This window comes from Lepidochelys olivacea, assembly GCF_965140295.1.
Source record: "Lepidochelys olivacea isolate rLepOli2 genome assembly, chromosome: 3".
Lineage (NCBI taxonomy): Eukaryota > Metazoa > Chordata > Testudines > Cheloniidae > Lepidochelys > Lepidochelys olivacea.
Genome location: NC_140413.1, coordinates 469,222 through 487,306, shown reverse-complemented (window position 1 = coordinate 487,306; position 18,085 = coordinate 469,222). Strand labels below are relative to the sequence as shown.

General features: G+C 53.9%; 2 protein-coding genes across 8 annotated transcripts in view; one reads left to right on the top strand and one right to left on the bottom strand.

Moving 5' to 3' along the window:
- IFT172 (intraflagellar transport 172) overlaps window positions 1-203 on the bottom strand; it is a 149,256-nt gene extending 149,053 nt beyond the window's left edge. For 2 of the 3 annotated variants that reach the window (XR_014710812.1, XM_084623126.1), the window contains exon 1: window positions 47-203. Coding sequence is in view for 2 of the 3 variants with exons in the window: in XM_084623126.1 (XP_084479252.1) it covers window positions 47-85 (39 nt within the window). In the remaining variant the exon portion in view is untranslated. The remainder of the gene's footprint in view (window positions 1-46) is intronic. The other variant, XM_084623125.1, reaches the window with a different exon arrangement.
- Window positions 204-430: 227 nt separating this feature from the next.
- Window positions 431-18,085, top strand: part of LOC311517923 (low density lipoprotein receptor adapter protein 1-like) — a 31,899-nt gene continuing 14,244 nt past the window's right edge. For 2 of the 5 annotated variants that reach the window (XR_014710820.1, XR_014710821.1), the window contains exons 1-4: window positions 432-623; window positions 13,587-13,729; window positions 14,458-14,570; window positions 17,468-17,582. Coding sequence is in view for 2 of the 5 variants with exons in the window: in XM_084623216.1 (XP_084479342.1) it covers window positions 539-623; window positions 13,587-13,729; window positions 14,458-14,570; window positions 17,468-17,582 (456 nt within the window). In the remaining 3 variants the exon portion in view is untranslated. Of the gene's footprint in view, window positions 624-13,586; window positions 13,730-14,457; window positions 14,571-17,467; window positions 17,583-18,085 lie in introns of all 5 variants that reach the window. The other 3 variants (XR_014710819.1, XM_084623216.1, XM_084623217.1) reach the window with 3 other exon arrangements.

The window sequence follows — 18,085 nt, the reverse complement described above, 5'->3', positions numbered from 1 at the left end:
CACGGACCCGCCTCGCCCCTCACGCGCCCGCGAGTCGGGGGCTGACCTGGGGGGTAAGCAGCGTCCGTACGTGCCGTAGCTGCATCCCGGGGCCACTCGGGCTCCGCGTCTCCCGCCTCCGCGCGTTGCCCCGGTAACCGCCTGCCGAACACCACAGCAACCGGCGGCACGCGCACGCGCACACCCAGCACCCCAGCAGCCTGCGTCACCGGGAGCGCCCCGCGCCGCGCATGCGCCCAGCCAGGCCGCGCCTCTGGGCGACGGAAGGGTTCGGTGGAGAGACTCCGCCCTCGCCTGCAACGGCCCTCACCCACAAACTCCGCCCATTCCGCAGACCCCGCCTCCATCAACCTTTAGCCGCGCCCTTCCCCACGAGCCACGCCCACTCCGGCAGCCTGACCCCGCGCAGCAAGCCCCGCCCCCAAAGCCGGGCGCGCGCTCGAGCGACGCAGCGGGCCCCGGGGGCCCGGGCGGGAGCGCGCGCTGGCCTCGCCTCGCCTCCCCTCCCCCACCCGGGGCGGCCCGGCAGAGCGCGGCGATGGAGGCGCTGCGGGCGGCGGGCCGGGCCGTGCTGCGGAGCCCCCGGCTCGCCCGCCACGGCCTGGGGCTCTGCTGGCACCGCAGTAAGCGCGGGGCGCTGGCGGGAGCGGCCCGGGGGGCTGCGGGGGCACTGGGGGGGAGGGGTGCCGAGGGGGCAAGTGGGGGTGCTGGGGGTGATGTGGGGGTGAATGGGGGGCACGGAGGTGAGGGCAGGGGGGTGTTGAGGGGAGTGGGGGGTATTGACGGCGGGGGCGGGGTGGAGGGCCACGGGGGTATTTCAGAGTGGGGATGCTGAGGGGGGGGCCACGGGGGTATTTCAGGGTGGGGGTGCTGAGGGGGGGGCCACGGGGTTATTTCAGGGTGGGGATGCTGAGGGGGGCCGTGGGGGTATTGACGGCGGGGTCGGGGTGGAGGGCCACGGGGGTATTTCAGGGTGGGGGTGCTGAGGGGGGGGCCACGGGGGTATTTCAGGGTGGGGATGCTGAGGGGGGCCGTGGGGGTGTTGACGGCGGGGTCGGGGTGGAGGGCCACGGGGGTATTTCAGGGTGGGGATGCTGAGGGGGGCCGTGGGGGTGTTGACGGCGGGGTCGGGGTGGAGGGCCACGGGGGTATTTCAGGGTGGGGATGCTGAGGGGGGCCGTGGGGGTGTTGACGGCGGGGGCGGGGTGGAGGGCCACGGGGGTATTTCAGGGTGGGGGTGCTGAGGGGGGCCGTGGGGGTGTTGACGGCGGGGGCGGGGTGGAGGGCCACGGGGGTATTTCAGGGTGGGGATGCTGAGGGGGGGGCCGCGGGGTTATTTCAGGGTGGGGGTGCTGAGGGGGGGGCCGCGGGGGTATTTCAGGGTGGGGGTGCTGAGGGGGGGGCCGCGGGGTTATTTCAGGGTGGGGGTGCTGAGGGGGGCCGTGGGGGTATTGACGGCGGGGGCGGGGTGGAGGGCCGTGGGGGTATTTCAGGGTGGGGATGCTGAGGGGGGGGCCGTGGGGGTGTTGACGGCGGGGGCAGGATGGAGGGCCATGGGGTTATTTCAGGGTGGGGATGCTGAGGGGGGCCGTGGGGGTATTGACGGCGGGGTGGAGGGCCACGGGGGTATTTCAGGGTGGGGATGCTGAGGGGGGGGCCGCGGGGTTATTTCAGGGTGGGGATGCTGAGGGGGGCTGTGGGGGTATTGACAGCAGGGGCGGGGTGGAGGGCCACGGGGGTATTTCAGGGTGGGGGTGCTGAGGGGGGCCGTGGGGGTATTGACGGCGGGGTGGAGGGCCACGGGGGTATTTCAGGGTAGGGATGCTGAGGGGGGGGCCGCGGGGTTATTTCAGGGTGGGGATGCTGAGGGGGGCCGTGGGGGTATTGACGGCGGGGACGGGGTGGAGGGCCACGGGGGTATTTCAGGGTGGAGATGCTGAGGGGGGCCGTGGGGGTATTGACAGCAGGGGCGGGGTGGAGGGCCACGGGGGTATTTCAGGGTGGGGATGCTGAGGGGGGCCGTGGGGGTATTGACAGCAGGGGCGGGGTGGAGGGCCACGGGGGTATTTCAGGGTGGGGATGCTGAGGGGGGCCGTGGGGGTATTGACGGCGGGGGCAGGATGGAGGGCCACGGGGGTATTTCAGGGTGGGGGTGCTGAGGGGGGCCGTGGGGGTGTTGACGGCGGGGGCGGGGTGGAGGGCCACGGGGGTATTTCAGGGTGGGGATGCTGAGGGGGGGGCCGCGGGGTTATTTCAGGGTGGGGGTGCTGAGGGGGGCCGTGGGGGTATTGGCGGGGGCGGGGTGGAGGGCCACGGGGGTATTTCAGGGTGGGGGTGCTGAGGGGGGCCGTGGGGGTATTGACGGCGGGGTGGAGGGCCACGGGGGTATTTCAGGGTGGGGATGCTGACGGGGGCCGTGGGGGTATTGACGGCGGGGTGGAGGGCCACGGGGGTATTTCAGGGTGGGGATGCTGAGGGGGGGGCCGCGGGGTTATTTCAGGGTGGGGATGCTGAGGGGGGCCGTGGGGGTATTGACGGCGGGGACGGGGTGGAGGGCCATGGGGGTATTTCAGGGTGGAGATGCTGAGGGGGGCCGTGGGGGTATTGACAGCAGGGGCGGGGTGGAGGGCCACGGGGGTATTTCAGGGTGGGGATGCTGAGGGGGGCCGTGGGGGTATTGACGGCGGGGGCGGGGTGGAGGGCCACGGGGGTATTTCAGGGTGGGGATGCTGGGGGGGGGGCCGTGGGGGTGTTGACCGCGGGGGCGGGGTGGAGGGCCGCGGGGGTATTTCAGGGTGGGGATGCTGAGGGGGCTGTGGGAGTACTGTGGGTGAGGGTGTTGTAGGGTACTGAAAGGGGTTGTGGGGGTACTGAGGGTGGGGTTGGGGCCTGTGGGAGTATTGAGGGGCAGGATGGGGGTATTGAGGCGTCCGTTGACGGCAGGGGCGGGGTGGAGGTCCGCGGGGGTATTTGCCGTGGGGGGCAGTGACAGCATGGACTTAGATCTGTAGGTGAATCTGGCTGGTGGGGCTCTTTTTCTTTCAGTTTGGGTGGGGGCACTAAGGGTGGAATGGCGGGGATTAGAGGGCGAATGGAAGCAGCAGGCACAGTTGAGGGGGGCCGTGGTGGGGGTGAGTTGGCAGGTGGGGCCCTTTTCGTCCTCCAGCCCAAGTGGGGGGCAATGAGTGCCAGGGGCCCCAGGAGCAGGAGGAGCCATGAAATTGCTGGGGGAGTGAGTGTCTGTGCCCCCTACCCCTATGTCTCCGGGCACCTCATGATCTAAGCCCGGGTTTTACAAACCATGAGTCGTGACCTACTACTGGGTCCCGGCATGTAAAGTGCTGGGTCGCCTTGCTCTGGTCAACACTGCTGACCGGGACGTTAAAAGTCCTGTTGGCAATGCTGCCCAGCTAAGGCAGGCTAGTGCCTACCTTTTCCGACACGGCGCTGTGCCCCAGAAGTGGCCAGCAGCAGGTCCGGCGTCTAGGCAGGGGGTTCACAGGGCTCTGCGCGCTGCCCCTGCCCTGAGCACTGGCTCAAGCCAATGGGAACTGGGGCAGTGCCTGCAGGCGAGAGCCTCTGCCTAGGAGCCAGACCTGCTGCTGGCCGCTTCCAGGGCACAGCGCAATCCGCTGTGCACCCCGGCTGCGCCGCTGACGGGGAGCTGCCGGAGGTAACAGTGTGCTCCAATCCCCTGCCCCAGCCCTGAGCCCCCCAAAACCTGGAACCCCTTCCTGCACCCCAAACCCCTCATCCCTGGCCCCAGCCCAGAGCCTGCATCCCCAGCCCAGAGCCCTGACCCTCTCCCACACCCCAACCTCCTGCCCCAGCCCAGAGCCTCCTCCCCTACCCTGAACCCCTCATTTGTGGCCCCACCCCACAGCCCTCACCCCAACCCTCTGCCCCAGCCCTGAGCCCTTCCCACACCACAAACCCCTCATCCACAGCTGCGTTGGGTCGCAGGCATCAACAATGTTCTTCAACTGGGTCCCTAGAAAAAGCTTTGAAAACCACTGATCTAAGCAGGGCTGCCTCCAGACTGCAGAGACACTGCGAGTCTGAGCCCTAATCTCATGGGCTGGGAGTGTCCATAGCACTGTCCCCTTGGGTCCTGGAACACCAGTTTGGGACCCCTGCTTCTCTCTGCAGTCGGAGATGACCCTGCACTCAGACCATGGGGCAGCGAATAAAAGGGGGGCATCTTTCCAAACACAGTTGAACTGCCCCAAATGCTGCAGGCCCATCACTCAAAGACCCCAGTGACCTGGTTCTAATCGGGCCCAGTAATAATTGCCCAGACTCTCTGGGAATCGGGTCATGTTCCTTCAGTGCCTCTGAGAGGGGACATGGTGCTATCTCAGAACCCAGACTCCAAGGATTAATCTCTTGTCTCCAAGATGGTTTTATACTAACGGATATGGATATGTGGCCGGTACTGTCTTTGTGTTTAGTGCCCAAAGACCCGATTTGGGATGGGGCTCCATTGTCCTGGGTGGTGCTGGACAAAAGCTGGCCCCATCCCACGGAGCTTGCAGTTTTAGGATTCAAAGTGCACATGTGGATTAATAAACTCAAAAATTGAGATTTCTATTGTATTAGATATGAAGCGTAAGTAATACAATCAGTACAGAGGGCCTCATTTCATAGTACATTAATTTGTTTTACAAAGTGGTCACATTTTCAATATGCTGTATATTTTTGTATACATAAAGGGGACTGATGATTAGGGAAAGATGGCTTGAGTTCTTGGCACCCAGGAGTGAGGCAACTCCTCTTTCTTTTGAATTTAAAGTCAGTTCTTTCATAACTGGAGGGAAAGAGGGAGGGGATTGAACTCCTCACTGCCCTCCCTTTCAACAGCAAGGAATCAGCACATTAACTGGCTATTTCTGCTAAAGTGATCAGTAGTAAAATAATGAATGATGACACTGGGCTTCAGAGTCAAGATCCCATTGGGATAATTTGGACAATTACACCTCTCGGGATATTGTTTGAGGCAGATTCAGGAACACAACACTGGCCCTGTTGCAGCATAGGAAGGGTGGGGAAGAGGGACATGGCTGGAAAGTTACAATTCCCACATAAAAACAACGAGGAGTCCTTGTGGTACCTTAGGGCATGGCTACACTTGCAGATGTAGAGCGCTTTGAGTTAAACCAGCCTTCGGAGAGCGCAGTAGGGAAAGCGCTGCAGTCTGTCCACACTGACAGCTTCAGTGGCCACATTTGTGGCACTTGCAACGGCATTGGGAGTGGTGCATTATGGGCAGCTATCCCAGCATGCAAGTGACTGCAACATGCTTTTCAAATGGGGGGGGAGTGGAGTGTGACAGGGAATGTGTTGTGTGTATGTGGGGAGGGAGAGAGTGGGTTTTTGGGGGGCTGAGAGCATGTCAGCATGCTGTCTTGTAAGTTCAGACAGCAGCAGACCCCCCCCTTCCCCCAGCCCCTCTCTCACACACACAGCATTCCACACTAATGGCTTGCTTTGTCTCAGAGCAGATAAGTAGCCGGCTGTCAGAAACGGAGCTTTCAAAGGGCATATCCGCATTTCTGCAGCGATTCAAAAACAATGACAAGAGTGGCCACTTGACTTAAGGGGATTATGGGACATTTCCAGAGGATGATCAGAGTGCAGTAATGCAACATCTCGTTCACACTGGCACTGCGGCGCTCCAGCTGGGGCACAGCAAATCTTATTCCACTCGCCAAGGTGGAGTACCAGCAGCCCTGTACCGCAGAGTCAGAGCGCTCTGTGTGCCTTGCCAGTGTGGACAGGTAGTGAGCTAGTGCGCCCGGGGCTCCTTTATTGCGCTGTAACTCGCAAATGTAGCCAAGCCCTTAGAGACAAATTTATTTGGGCATAAGCTTTCATGGGCTAAAACCCACTTCATCAGATGCATGGAGTGAAAAATACAGTAAGCAATTTGTTGCCAGCTATGTCCGCATATCTATTCAAGGGACACCATCATAGGACCTAACCACATCAGCCAGATCATCAGGGGCTCGTTCACCTGCACATCTACCAATGTGATATAAGCCATCATGTGCCAGCAATGCCTCTTTGCCATGTACATTGGCCAAACTAGGTAGTCTCTACACAAAAGAATAAATGGATACAAATCAGACATCAAGAATTGTAACATTCAAAAACCAGTAGGAGAGCACTTCAGTCTCTCTGGACATTCAATAACAGACTTAATTGTTCAACAAAAAAACTTCAAAAACAGACTTAACGAGAAACTGCAGAACTGGAATTAATTTACAAACTGGACACCATCAAATTAGGCCTGAATAAAGACTGGGAGTGGATGGGTCACTATAAAAAGTAATTTTCCCTCTGCTGATACTCACACCTTCTTATCAACTGTTGGAAATAGCCGATGTCCACCTTAATTGCATTGGCCCCATTAAGACTACAAAAGTAATTTTCCCTCTCTTGATATTCACCCCTTCTTGTCAACTGTTGAGAACAGACCACTTCCACCTTAACTGAATTGGCCTTGTTAACACTCACCCCCCACTTGGTAAGGCAACTCGCATTTTTTCATGTGCTGTGTGTGTGTGTTGTATATGTATATATATAATAGAATATACAGCTTACTGTATTTTTCACTCCATGCATCTGATGAAGTGGGTTTTAGCCCACGAAAGCTTATGCCCAAATAAATTTGTTAGTCTCTAAGGTGCCACAAGGACTCCTTGTTGTTTCTGCTGATACAGACTAACACGGCTATCCCTCTGAAAGCAAGTCTCACACAATAAGCCTTGAAAGCATTAAGCTGGGGCTGCTAGAGCACAGGGCCCAGATGTGCAAACTGAAAGCAGTATTACAGCAAACATTCGTACCTCACCTACACTGAACCGCTCAGCATGTACTCACCATCACCTGTCTCTCCACCCTTGTGAATGCCCAGTGGCTTCATACTGATGTGAGTGAGGTCTGGCATCAGGTCCCCGTCTCAGTGTGAGAGATGTTCAGGGGAAACACAGCAAACGGGGGAGTGCTGCTGGAGAGTGATCTGGATTGGTAACTCAGTAGAAATGCAAAAAGAACAGGAGGACTTGTGGCACCTTATAGGCTAACAAATTTATTTGAGCATAAGCTTTTGTGAGCTACAGCTCACTTCATCGTTAGTCTCTAAGGTGCCACAAGTACTCCTTTTCTTTTTGCGAATACAGACTAACACGGCTGCTACTCTGAAACCTATCAGTAGAAATGAGGAATCAAAATTTGCATTTGCAAACTAAGGCTGCTTGTTGGCTGGTCAGAAGGAAGAAGGAGATGTTGACTGCAAGGCACCCGGGGTGGGGAGAGCTGAGTGGAACAATGGGGGTGCTGGAAGGGAGGTAGCTTTGATGGATAAGGGGCACTGAAGAGCAGAGCTCGGGTGTTGAATGATTAAGCTGTTCTTTCCTTGCTCTTAGTGGCTTGGGCTGTGCCTTTTCTGGGGGAAAGGGGCTCTATGCTTTCTGGATAGTGGGGTGGGCAGGCCAGACTGTCTTCAGGAGGAGATTGTGCAGAGCCTGAATGCTCTGATGAAAGCACTTTGTGCTCCTGGCCCTGTTCTGCCTTTGGAGACTCACTTTTTTCCAGACCCCCAGCTCCCCTGTGTGCAGATGAAAGTGGAACAGTTGGTGGTAGCAGGAGCACGTTGCTAAGATACAGGAAGCTGTGAAATCTCAGCAGCCTCCCCTGCCTGGAGAGCTGCAGAGTGGGAAGAGCTAGAGTAGTCTAGCAAGTGGGGCTTGAGCCAGCATGAGACCAGCCCCACAGTGATGGCTGGAGACCTCACACACATGCACCCTGATACTCCAGTGGGATGGGCTTCCCTGATCCATAACCACGCAGGTGGGGACCACACATAAAGCTGAAGGGGCAAAAGGATCTTAATGTGGGACATAGTCACTGAGCCAGCCTGACCTGGGGAATGCCAGACCAGCCATGTATGTGGAGCTGGGGGGAAGGGAGGTGCTAGCCTGGCCCCATTTATTTAGTTTTCACTTACAATTGAATCCTCCCCTTTCTAACTAGCAGTTTCTTGCCCTACTTTTTGAATCAAGGTCACTTGCTTCAGCTAGTGAAAGATGCTGCAGGAGACAGTGACTGAGAGGGTTCCCTGGGAAGGCTTACACTGTCCAGATTGTACAGAGCACAGAAGCAAGCTGTTCTCCCACTGATTCATGCCTGCCATGCACTCAGAGCAGTCTCCTTGTTAATGTGCCTTCTGTCCGTTGTACCTGCTGAGAGGCAGGGACCTGGATCCTTGGGCTGTGGGCCATGTAGGCCCTGTACAGATTGTGTCCAAACAATGCCATATAAAGCTATTACCCTGGACGCCAGTTGATAAGTTTCCACTCATATGCCCCTCTTCTCATGCTTAGACTTTTGCATATTGCACTTTTTCCACTGAAATGTTGCTTGTTTGGGCTTTGCCCAGAGCGGAATGACCCTGGAAAGTTTTAGCAAAATCTTGGGGGAATGAAAAGTGCATGGAAGGCAAAAAGTAGGTCAAGAAACAAAAATGTGCTCCTGTTGCTTTAATCGCACTTTTGCCCATGGGAAGCTGTGATCGTGGCTAGTAATGCCTTAGTGTGGTCTCCAAGGTGTACATTAATGTATGTGGCCCTGTCTCACCCGTCGCCAGCTGTGTTCCATATTCACCGTCCGGTCGTTTTCCTATCAAGATAGTGCCTCCACCAGTGATTACACTCTTATTGTGTTTGTACAGCACTCGGCACAATGGGCACCAATTCTGGCTGGGGCTGCTGAGTGTTACGGTAATGCAGAAAATCATTTACAAGATGATAGCAAAAAGAACAGGAGGACTTGTGGCACCTTAGAGACTAACCAATTTATTTGAGCATAAGCTTTCGTGAGCTACAGCTCACTTCAGCGGATACATACCGTGGAAACTGCAGAAGGCATTATATACACACAGAGACCATGAAACAATACCTCCTCCCGCCCCACTGTCCTGCTGGTAATAGCTTATCTAAAGTGATCATCAAGTTGGGCCATTTCCAGCACAAATCCAGGCAGGAGAGTGAGTTTGTGGGGGCGGGATTTGTGCTGGAAATGGCCCATCTTGATTATCATGCACATTGTAGGGAGAGTGGTCACTTTGGATAAGCTATTACCAGCAGGAGAGTGAGTTTGTGTGTATGGTTTTTGGAGGGCGGTGAGGGAGTGAGAGAACCTGGATTTGTGCAGGAAATGGCCCACCTTGATTATCATACACATTGTGAAGAGAGTGGTCACTTTGGATGGGCTATTACCAGCAGGAGAGTGAGTTTGTGGTGGGGGGGGGGGCAGCGGAGGGTGAGAAAACCTGGATTTGTGCTGGAAATGGCCCAACTTGATGATCACTTTAGATAAGCTATTACCAGCAGGAGAGTGGGGTGGGAAGAGGTATTGTTCCATGGTCTCTGTGTGTATATAATGTCTTCTGCAGTTTCCACGATACGCATCCGATGAAGTGAGCTGTAGCTCACGAAAGCTCAAGCTCAAATAAATTGGTTAGTCTCTAAGGTGCCACAAGTACTCCTTTTCTTTTTGCGAATACAGACTAACACTGCTGTTACTCTGCAAGATGATAGCAGAAAATCTGATTGTCAGACAAGAGTGATTAAAGCAATAGGAGCATATTTTGGTTTATTTAGATCTCCACAAGTCTCCTGACCATGTGCTCCCTACGCACATGTAGAATTAATTCAATTACAAATATTACAGAAAAAAATGAAGATTATAAACTTTCTTATGCAATTAATCCACTTGGATTATAATACCCTCAATAGCAAGCTGTTTTGGAGCCTGTTCATCCACCAGGAGAGACTATGAATAAGATTATTGCTAACTTCAAACCAAGTGGGGCTCAAATCTAACCCAGTGATTTAGGAGCAGCATAGATCTGAGTGCTGGTGGAATATTCTGCCCGCCATGAGTGCTGCATCCAGCACTAGCTGGAATTTCCAAATGCTACCCCATGTAGAGTGTGCTGCTGTGATCCAGGCTCAAGTTTGCATTGGTCTAGTTAACTGGACGGATTACTTTTCCTTCTGAGGGCATGAATCACCTCTAGCTAAGCACGGTTAGAAAAAGTGCTGTTGGCCGGGCTGCTGCCTGGACTCCAGAAGCAGCTGGGGAGCCAACAAGTTCCGGAGCTGGGAGCCTGTGCAATGAATGGCAGGGAGCACAAGGGGGCCAAAAGAGCCGTTTCTGCCACTTGCTTCCTTCCTCTCTCCCTCCAGCCTGCATGTGATGCCTCAGTGCTGTCTGGGCTGAGTCTCAGGCAGGTCCCAGTCTGCGAGGCCCTGGCTAAATTGTTTAATCAGTTTAGGCAAGAGCTCTCTAGAGCTGGGTCTTATCAGCATCCTTAAGGTGCTGCATCTTGTATCTCCTCACTCATGGCTCCAGAGACACCTTGACAAGAGGGCTGGCAGAGTAGAGGCCCACAAGCGCTCAATTGCCAGTGCTCAGAATGAGAGGAATGAACCCTTCTAGCCCTGCAAGGATCTCTTTGGGGCCTGTCCCTATTGAGTGCATTAGGAGCTCTTACCCACACAAAATTCTCTGTTACACACACTCTCGGGCACCCACCTTTACCCATCCGTGTGCTCAAGGTATAAGGCACCCAGCTCTACCCTAAATTTGTTACCCGCACACTCTAGGACACCCCACCTCTACCTAGTTCCTAGGGATCAAGGCATAACCTGATTGATTTAGGCACCCCCACCTTTTCCCAGTTCATAGGGGTCCAGGCCATCCATACCCAATTGCTAGGGCTCAAGGCATAATCTATGGCGGGTTTATGGGGTCTTTTACCAGTGAAAGAGCTTTACACAGTAATATCCTTAACCTCTATCACCAAAACAGAATGCACACACTAAGCATACCATGCTCACCACTCCCAATAAGGCAGGTGAACTTCTCTTGATGGCCAGTTAGGATCAGGTCATCTGGGGACTCCAGCTTCTGTACAGTGTGACTGACAGGGTATTGAGGTCTGACAACTCTGATCTTGGGGTATGTCCTGGAGTTGGTTCCAAAGAACTTCCTTTTGGACCTCTTTTTATACAGTGAAACTTGAGTCTTGCTTAGCTGTACCTTAATCAATCATTTTACTAAAATATTACTAAACAATTTTCTAGCCAATCCTAACATATTGTAAAACAATTCTTTAGCCAATCATGTCCCACCACCCTAGCTGATTTACATCTTAAAAAGTTAGTTATGCAGCAGACAAACAATCAAAGAACTAGACAGAGACCATATAGATAAACAATAGAGAAATGGGGACCATAAAGACAAAACAATAAAGTAGGATTTTCACAACTGCAACTTGTTGACCAATTGATTTCTTGCCACAGAGAATGCTATTAAACAAAGTTTTCTTTAACCATCTTAAGATCTGTTTCTTTATCTGGTGATGGGCAGTATTAGGACAGGATTGCCTTCTTAACAGCCCAATATTACATTGTTTTAATGTAATGTAGATGGAATGTGAGGATGTGACTCTCTGCTTCTTGGCTCATGACTCCTGCTCTCTTAATATGGCTACAGGAAAAAGCCTCATCATTACAGAGTGGGGTTGGGCTCTTGATTATAACCTGCTTAAAAGCATCTGGAATGTGGGCTTTCACACTGTCTGTGGGAAACGCCTTTGTCCAAACCATTTCCAGCACTGAACTGAGCCTCTGACACATGGACTGGGGCCTTCCTGGAAGGGGTGAAATATGGTTCTGAAAAGAGGCTCATCTGCAAGGAGAGGGAAGACCCTGCCCTGTGCTGAGGAAATCCATGCCACTCTGATGTTCACAATATTATTAGGAGCCCCAGGCTGACTCACCAATAAGAACAGCCATACTGGGTCAGTGATCCATCTAGCTCTGTACCTTATCTTCTGACTGTGGCCAGTGCCAGATGTTTCAGAGGGTGTGAGAAGAGGGCAACTACAATATTGAATGGTCCATCCTCTGTGATCCATTCCCATTACCCTTTCAAGGGTAAGGCCCTGGCTTCCTGTTTCTTGTCATTTCTATAGTTCCCCTCCCTGTTAACTAACCTAGCTGGTGCTGTTAACAACCATCTTCCACGGATTTTAAACAGCAGGTTCAGAGCCTCAGTTCTCCCTGTTAAGCTACCCATTTGTTTCTATTACTGGCTACTGGACAGAATAGAGATCAATGAGACATTCACATTAAAAGTTCCTTCCATATATCAAATATGATAGTACTTTGACCAATAAATAGGTCTGTCATCTTTAGAGATAGAGAACTTCCATTTATCAAAGATTACTTAGATCCTGTGGGAGCCAAGCTGAAGCTGGAGTGGCACAAATGGAGATTCAAATGTATTCATACCCTATTTCTAAGCCACGTGTCCCACATACTGTAGCTGCAGCATGTGTAATTATGTAACCCATTCCCCATAGCCTCCTGCCATGAGAATGCAAAGCCCTGTGGTTACTTCTTTCTCAAAGAAGCTAGCTGGACGTGCTAGGAAAAATCAGGGGCTGGCCATTGGGAACCTTCCTCATTCTAAACAAACATTCTATGTCTTCAGGAAAAATGGTTGCAGCTCGAAAGGCAGCAGGATGTGGACTTCAACAAAGACTAGTGCCCTTATGTCCCATCTCTCCCCCATGCAGCACCCTAGGTCTGGATGCCCCTTCCCCTCTTCTCCTCCGAGTCCCTCCAAAAACCACCTCTCTTCCACGTACCTGAGTTCTCACCTTTGAGAAGGGCTAACAAAATCTTTGCTCGAGCCATGGTGCTGCCTAGCCTTCATCCCATCCAACTCCTGCTCCGACTGCTTAGCTCTTGAGCTAGTTAGGGTTAGGGTAACCCAGCAGACTTATGATTTCTGGATAACAACAACAGGGACTCTGGTTTTGATTTAACCTAGCTGTGACTGTTTAAAAATTATGCATTGAGCAAGTGCAGTGGAGAACACTATTGAGAACACTATTGTGGGCATGGTGCACCTGTGGCCACTGAGTTAAGGGCCAGTCCTTGGGAATGGGCAGAGGGATGGACCACTTGATGATTACCTGTTCTGTTCATTCCCTCTGAAGTACCTGGCATTGGCCACTGTGGGAAGACAGGATACTGGGCTAGATGGACCTTTGGTCTGACCCAGTATGGCCGTTCTTATGTTCCTGCAAGATGCAGTGCACCCACCGCTCCCAGCAAAGTCAATGGGAGCTGGGAGCACTCAGCACAGCATCTCACAGGATCAGGCTCTATGTAGGCACCAGTTGGGTCAAGGAGCTTACAAGTTCTGCTGGCAAAGCAAATGCCTCCAGAACAAGGAGCTTAGAGCATCATGAGATGGATTATTTTCCCATTTAAAAGCAAAAAGATGAGAAATTAAATGCACCCCCTGGTGCAGGTAGCAGCACTGAGAGGGGGATCTTCAGAAGGAAAAGTGCACACAGATCCATTAACTCTGCTGCAGGATACCTGCTGCAAATAGTAACAAATTGCTGGAGAGAATCAAGCTAGGAACAGTGCATCAGGTACCAGCATGGCAGCTGTTTGTGCATGTAATCACTCACACTAACCCCACTATCTGTGCCCCTGCAGAGCTCCCGGAGAACTGGGCTGACATGCAGGAGCCCCTGCTGGAGGGGATAGGCTTCACACTCAAGTACCTGGGCATGACGCTGGTGGAGAAACCCAAAGGAGAAGACATGGCAGCCAATGCCATCCGCCGGATCATTACTATGGTAAGAGATGCCCCCCAGTGCTGGACTTCAGTGTGTCTGCCTGCCTGGTGAGGGGGGTTGAAGAAAGTCAGTATTTAGGGACTCAGCCCCACAGAAGTAGGGGGAACTGGACTAAGTGATTGTTTCCCAGGCCTTATGCTGCTCTCAGCGCTGCACCTTCTGTTTCCAACATGCTCATGGTCTCACAGCCCATGTGTCCTGCCCTCTGAGTCAAACCTCCAGAGCATCAGATGGCAACTGGCCCCTGTCCACGCAGAGGAGGGGGCCCAGCAGGGGCCTTGCTTTCTGGGGAGGGAGACTCTCAGTTCCACTTGCGTGCAGGGGAGGGAGAGAGTGAGCCCCCCTCTCTGCCTGCCTCTAGCTCCTTTTCTGAGAATCTCAAAGCACTTTCCAGATGGGAAGCTTGATCAGTGACTTAAACCCTGTTACATAGATGGGGAGCTTGAAGTGCAGAGAGGGGAAGGGATCTGCCCAGGGTCATGCAGTATGGCAGAGGCATGAACAGAACCCAGGAGTCCTGGCTCCAAGGGTAGTGCCAGAGCCCCAAGCCCAGCCTTTCCCACTTCCTGTGGTACTGACGTTTGCTAGCTGAAATCCCAGTGCCTGGGATGCTGCAGAGGGTCTGGACTGCTGATTCCAATGGAGAGTGACAGGAGCCAGAATCACGCACTGGGTTTTGGTCAGTGACTAAAGTGCCCCCCATGCATTTCCCCTCTCCCCGCCTCCAGGCTCGCGTGGGAGCCAAGAAATTCCAGAAGGTGATTCTGACTGTCTCTCCGAGGGGCATCTCACTGCAGGACGCTGAGACCAAGGAGATGATAGAGTGTGTCTCCATTTACAGGTGTGTGTAGGGGCAGTGGAACAGAAAAGTAAAAGGTACTAGGCTACTAGGAATAGGGGGCAGGAGGAGGGGCGGGAGGATTTTGTCAGCCAGGAGGTGGTCCTCTGTGCCCTTTGTCAGTGGGAATGTCTTCCCTTCACCTTCCTAGTCAGCAAACAGCCCTCCAGCCCTGTCCCATTGGTGACTCTAGTGCCCTGTCCCAGCCCCAAGCTCAGCTGACTTTACACTAGGCTGTGGTGTGGGACTTTATGGAACTGTGTGCACCCTGGCAGGCTGCAGTGGGACAGATGCAGGTGGGTGGCCCCACGTGCTGTGCATTGATAAGAGAGAGATGCCAAGCCACACGTGCTTTGGTGGGGATAGGGGTTGGGGGGATGTCCCACACATCGTGGGAAGGGGCAGGGTGTGGAAGGTTCTAGGCTTCAGCAGCCTGTGTTGGGGGGCATGGAGAGTGGAGAAAGGTCTGTGTGTTGGGAGGCAGGGATGGCGTGGGTTGTGGGTTGGCAGGGTGTCTGTCGGGCTGGCCAGGGCGGAAGAGGGTTATCTGTGTTGGGGGTGTTGTGGAAGTGGAAGAGGGAGTCTGTGTGTGTCATGGGGTTGGGTGGGTGGGTGTGTCAGGAGTGTCTGTCTGTCCAGGGTGGGGGGCAGAAGGAGGGAGTCTGTGTGTTGAGGGGGCAGAAGTAGGGGAGTTTGTGTGTGTCATTCTTAGGATGGAAAGGCCTCCTCCAAGAGGAAGGTTTTGCAGTGTTTCCTAGGCTGAATCTGGATGCCCCTGGTCTCCCCTGGAAGTTTGTTACATAGCTGGTTCCTCCCCTCTGCGCTTTGTCTCCAGATCCCACATGCTTTGTCCTGGGCTGTGTGATCTGTGCCATCCCACAGCACCAACACTGTCACAGGGGTTCAGCGATTAAATTCAGTCTTTGTAGCTGGGGCTTAATCTAGTAATTGCTCTGAAGATTAGGATGAAGGCCTTAAACTGGCATCGGAAGCTGGCTGGGAGCCTTCCAATAGGAGGAGTGAAGGCAAATAACCTGACTAGTTTTGACAGAGCTTGATAAATTTATGAACTGGAGTTATCTGATAGCAGGGGACTTGGTGACCCCAGAGGTCCCTTGCAGTCCTATGTCATTTGTTCCTATGGAAGACAGTGCTGGGACTTGAGCACAGGCCTGATATGCTCATAGGGTATGTCTACACAACCTGCAGCAGCGAGCACCCAGCCTGGGTCGACACACTTGTGTTAGCTGGGGCTCGCGCTAGTGCTCTAAGAATAGCTAGAATTGCAGCACTTTGAAGTTGCGGCTCAGGCTGGAACTTGGGCTCTGAAGCTCACCCTCCTCCTTAGCCTTCAGAGTCTGAGCCGCAAAGTGCTACCTACTCAGCTATTTTTAGAGCACTGGCATGAGCCCCACTAGGCCAGATCTGTCAGCCCCGGCTAGAGGGCACTGCCATGGGCTGTGTAGACATAACGTAAGTGGCCTGGGCCATGGAGAAGGCAGCCAGCCATGCACTGACTGGAGCCTGTGCATCATCGTCACATTCAGCTTCAGACAAAGTGAATTGCAGTTATCCAGCCTGGTGGTGATCAATGCGTGGATCACTGTGGCCAGGTCCTCTTCTGGCAGAAGGATGAGGTTCCCTAGCAAGCTGGAGGTGAAAGGAGGCTACCTGGTTGTCCAGCTCAGTGAGGAGTCCAGCAGGACCCTGAACCTAGATGCATCTTAGAGTAGGGGCTGTCAAGACAACGTCTTGGACAGCTCTTCAAAGTGTTCCCCATTCCACCCACCATCACTTCAGTCTTGCGTGGGTTCAGCTTGAGCCAGCTGCTCTTCCTCTATCTTTAGCTAATATCCTGGACTTGGCACAAGCTGGATTCAGGCCAGGATATAGGATGGGAACTGTTTTAGTGTCACTGATGATGATCTGCTGTGGATGGATGGCAGACTATCCTGAGCAAGACAAAGGTGATGCTGGTGTCAGAGGAAAGTACTGTAAGGAGTTCACAGCCCCAATGCAGTCTCTACTGGTGGCAGGTTCATACCCACAGTTGGTCAGTTCAGTTCAATCTGTAGTCTAGGAGACTCCTGGATTCTTCACAGATGCTGAGCTCTCGCTCAGCAGTCGCTGTAACGCTGTATACCATCTCCATGGCTAGAAGACCCTGCACCATCCTGGTAGATGATGACGTGCCTCAGTTATACATGCTTCATTCCCCGCCATCTGCATTACAGAATGCAATACACCTGGAGCAGGAGCCTTCAGACCTTAGGGAACTCCAGCTAGCTCAGCCTTCTGCAGCACATCTCCCCAGCAACATGGGTTCCTGCAATCACATCACACCTGTGCACCGCTCCTGACGCTGGCTGCCCATAGAACATGCGGTCAAGTTCACGGTCTTGGTTCTGGGCTTAAATTCATGGTGTAGAGCAGGGTGCAGCCGGAGGAGGCAGGCAGAGAACAGTTTGTAATCCTCCAGGATCTCGGGCAGCCTTTATCCCCCATGCTGGTAGGTCAGGCTATCTGGTCACTCAGGGCAGGAAACATGGTGGGCCAGCACCAAACTACAGCCCCCAACGACTGCGTCAACCCCACTGCTCGCACCCAGGGAGCCTGTTGAGTGTTGCTGTGCTGGGCTGCCAGGGCCAGCATGGGGCTGGTAAAAGGGAGCAGCATATCCCCTCCCTGCTTGCCATGGGTGTTGCATGCTGTTACCCCTCCTGACTCATCTCCCATGGGCGTCCCCTGTGTAAGACCCACCAGCAACATATCTGCTTAGCCAGCTCAGTGCTGCCCAAGCCCTCAGGTCCAGGCTGAACCCTGGGCCTCTGGCTGCTACCAAACCTGCCCAGTCACTTGGAGCTAGCACCGTCCTCCTGAATGGCTATCCCTTCTTGCAGGATTTCCTACTGTACCACAGACAAGCTGCAGAACAAGGTGTTTGCCTACGTGGCGCAAAGCCAGCAGAGTGGGGCACTGGAGTGCCATGCCTTCCTCTCACCCAAGAAGAAGATCGTAAGCACCTGCCCTTAGCAAGAAGAGGTCCAGGATGGGTCCAGCAAGTCCCCTCTGCCCAGGAGAGGGAAGGTCCCTCCTTCCCCAGCACCTCCAGGATCTAACCATCTGTCCATGCCATGTTTCAGAGGGTGCCATCTCAACTCTGCTGCCCGATGTCCCTCTCCCAGAAAGAACAGCATTCTTCCCATCACCTGTCACAGATCCACAGGACCTGTGCTATTCCCCCACTTTTAAAGAGTCTCTTGGAGGAACCCCTTTAGTGTGACACATCCCCAAGGAGTCCCACTTGTCTTTCAGGGTTGGCACTGCATCCTCACCACCTCCAAGACTGAGCCCCTGGGCTCCAGCACTCCTGCTTCATGCATTGAGCTCTGTCCAGCAAGTCCAGCTGAGATAGACTCCTACTCAGAGATTTGCCCACATCTCAGGGACTGATACACCCCGGCTAGGCTTTGCAGTGACACCAGGCAGTGTTTTCCAAACAGAGCAGGGTTTATTAG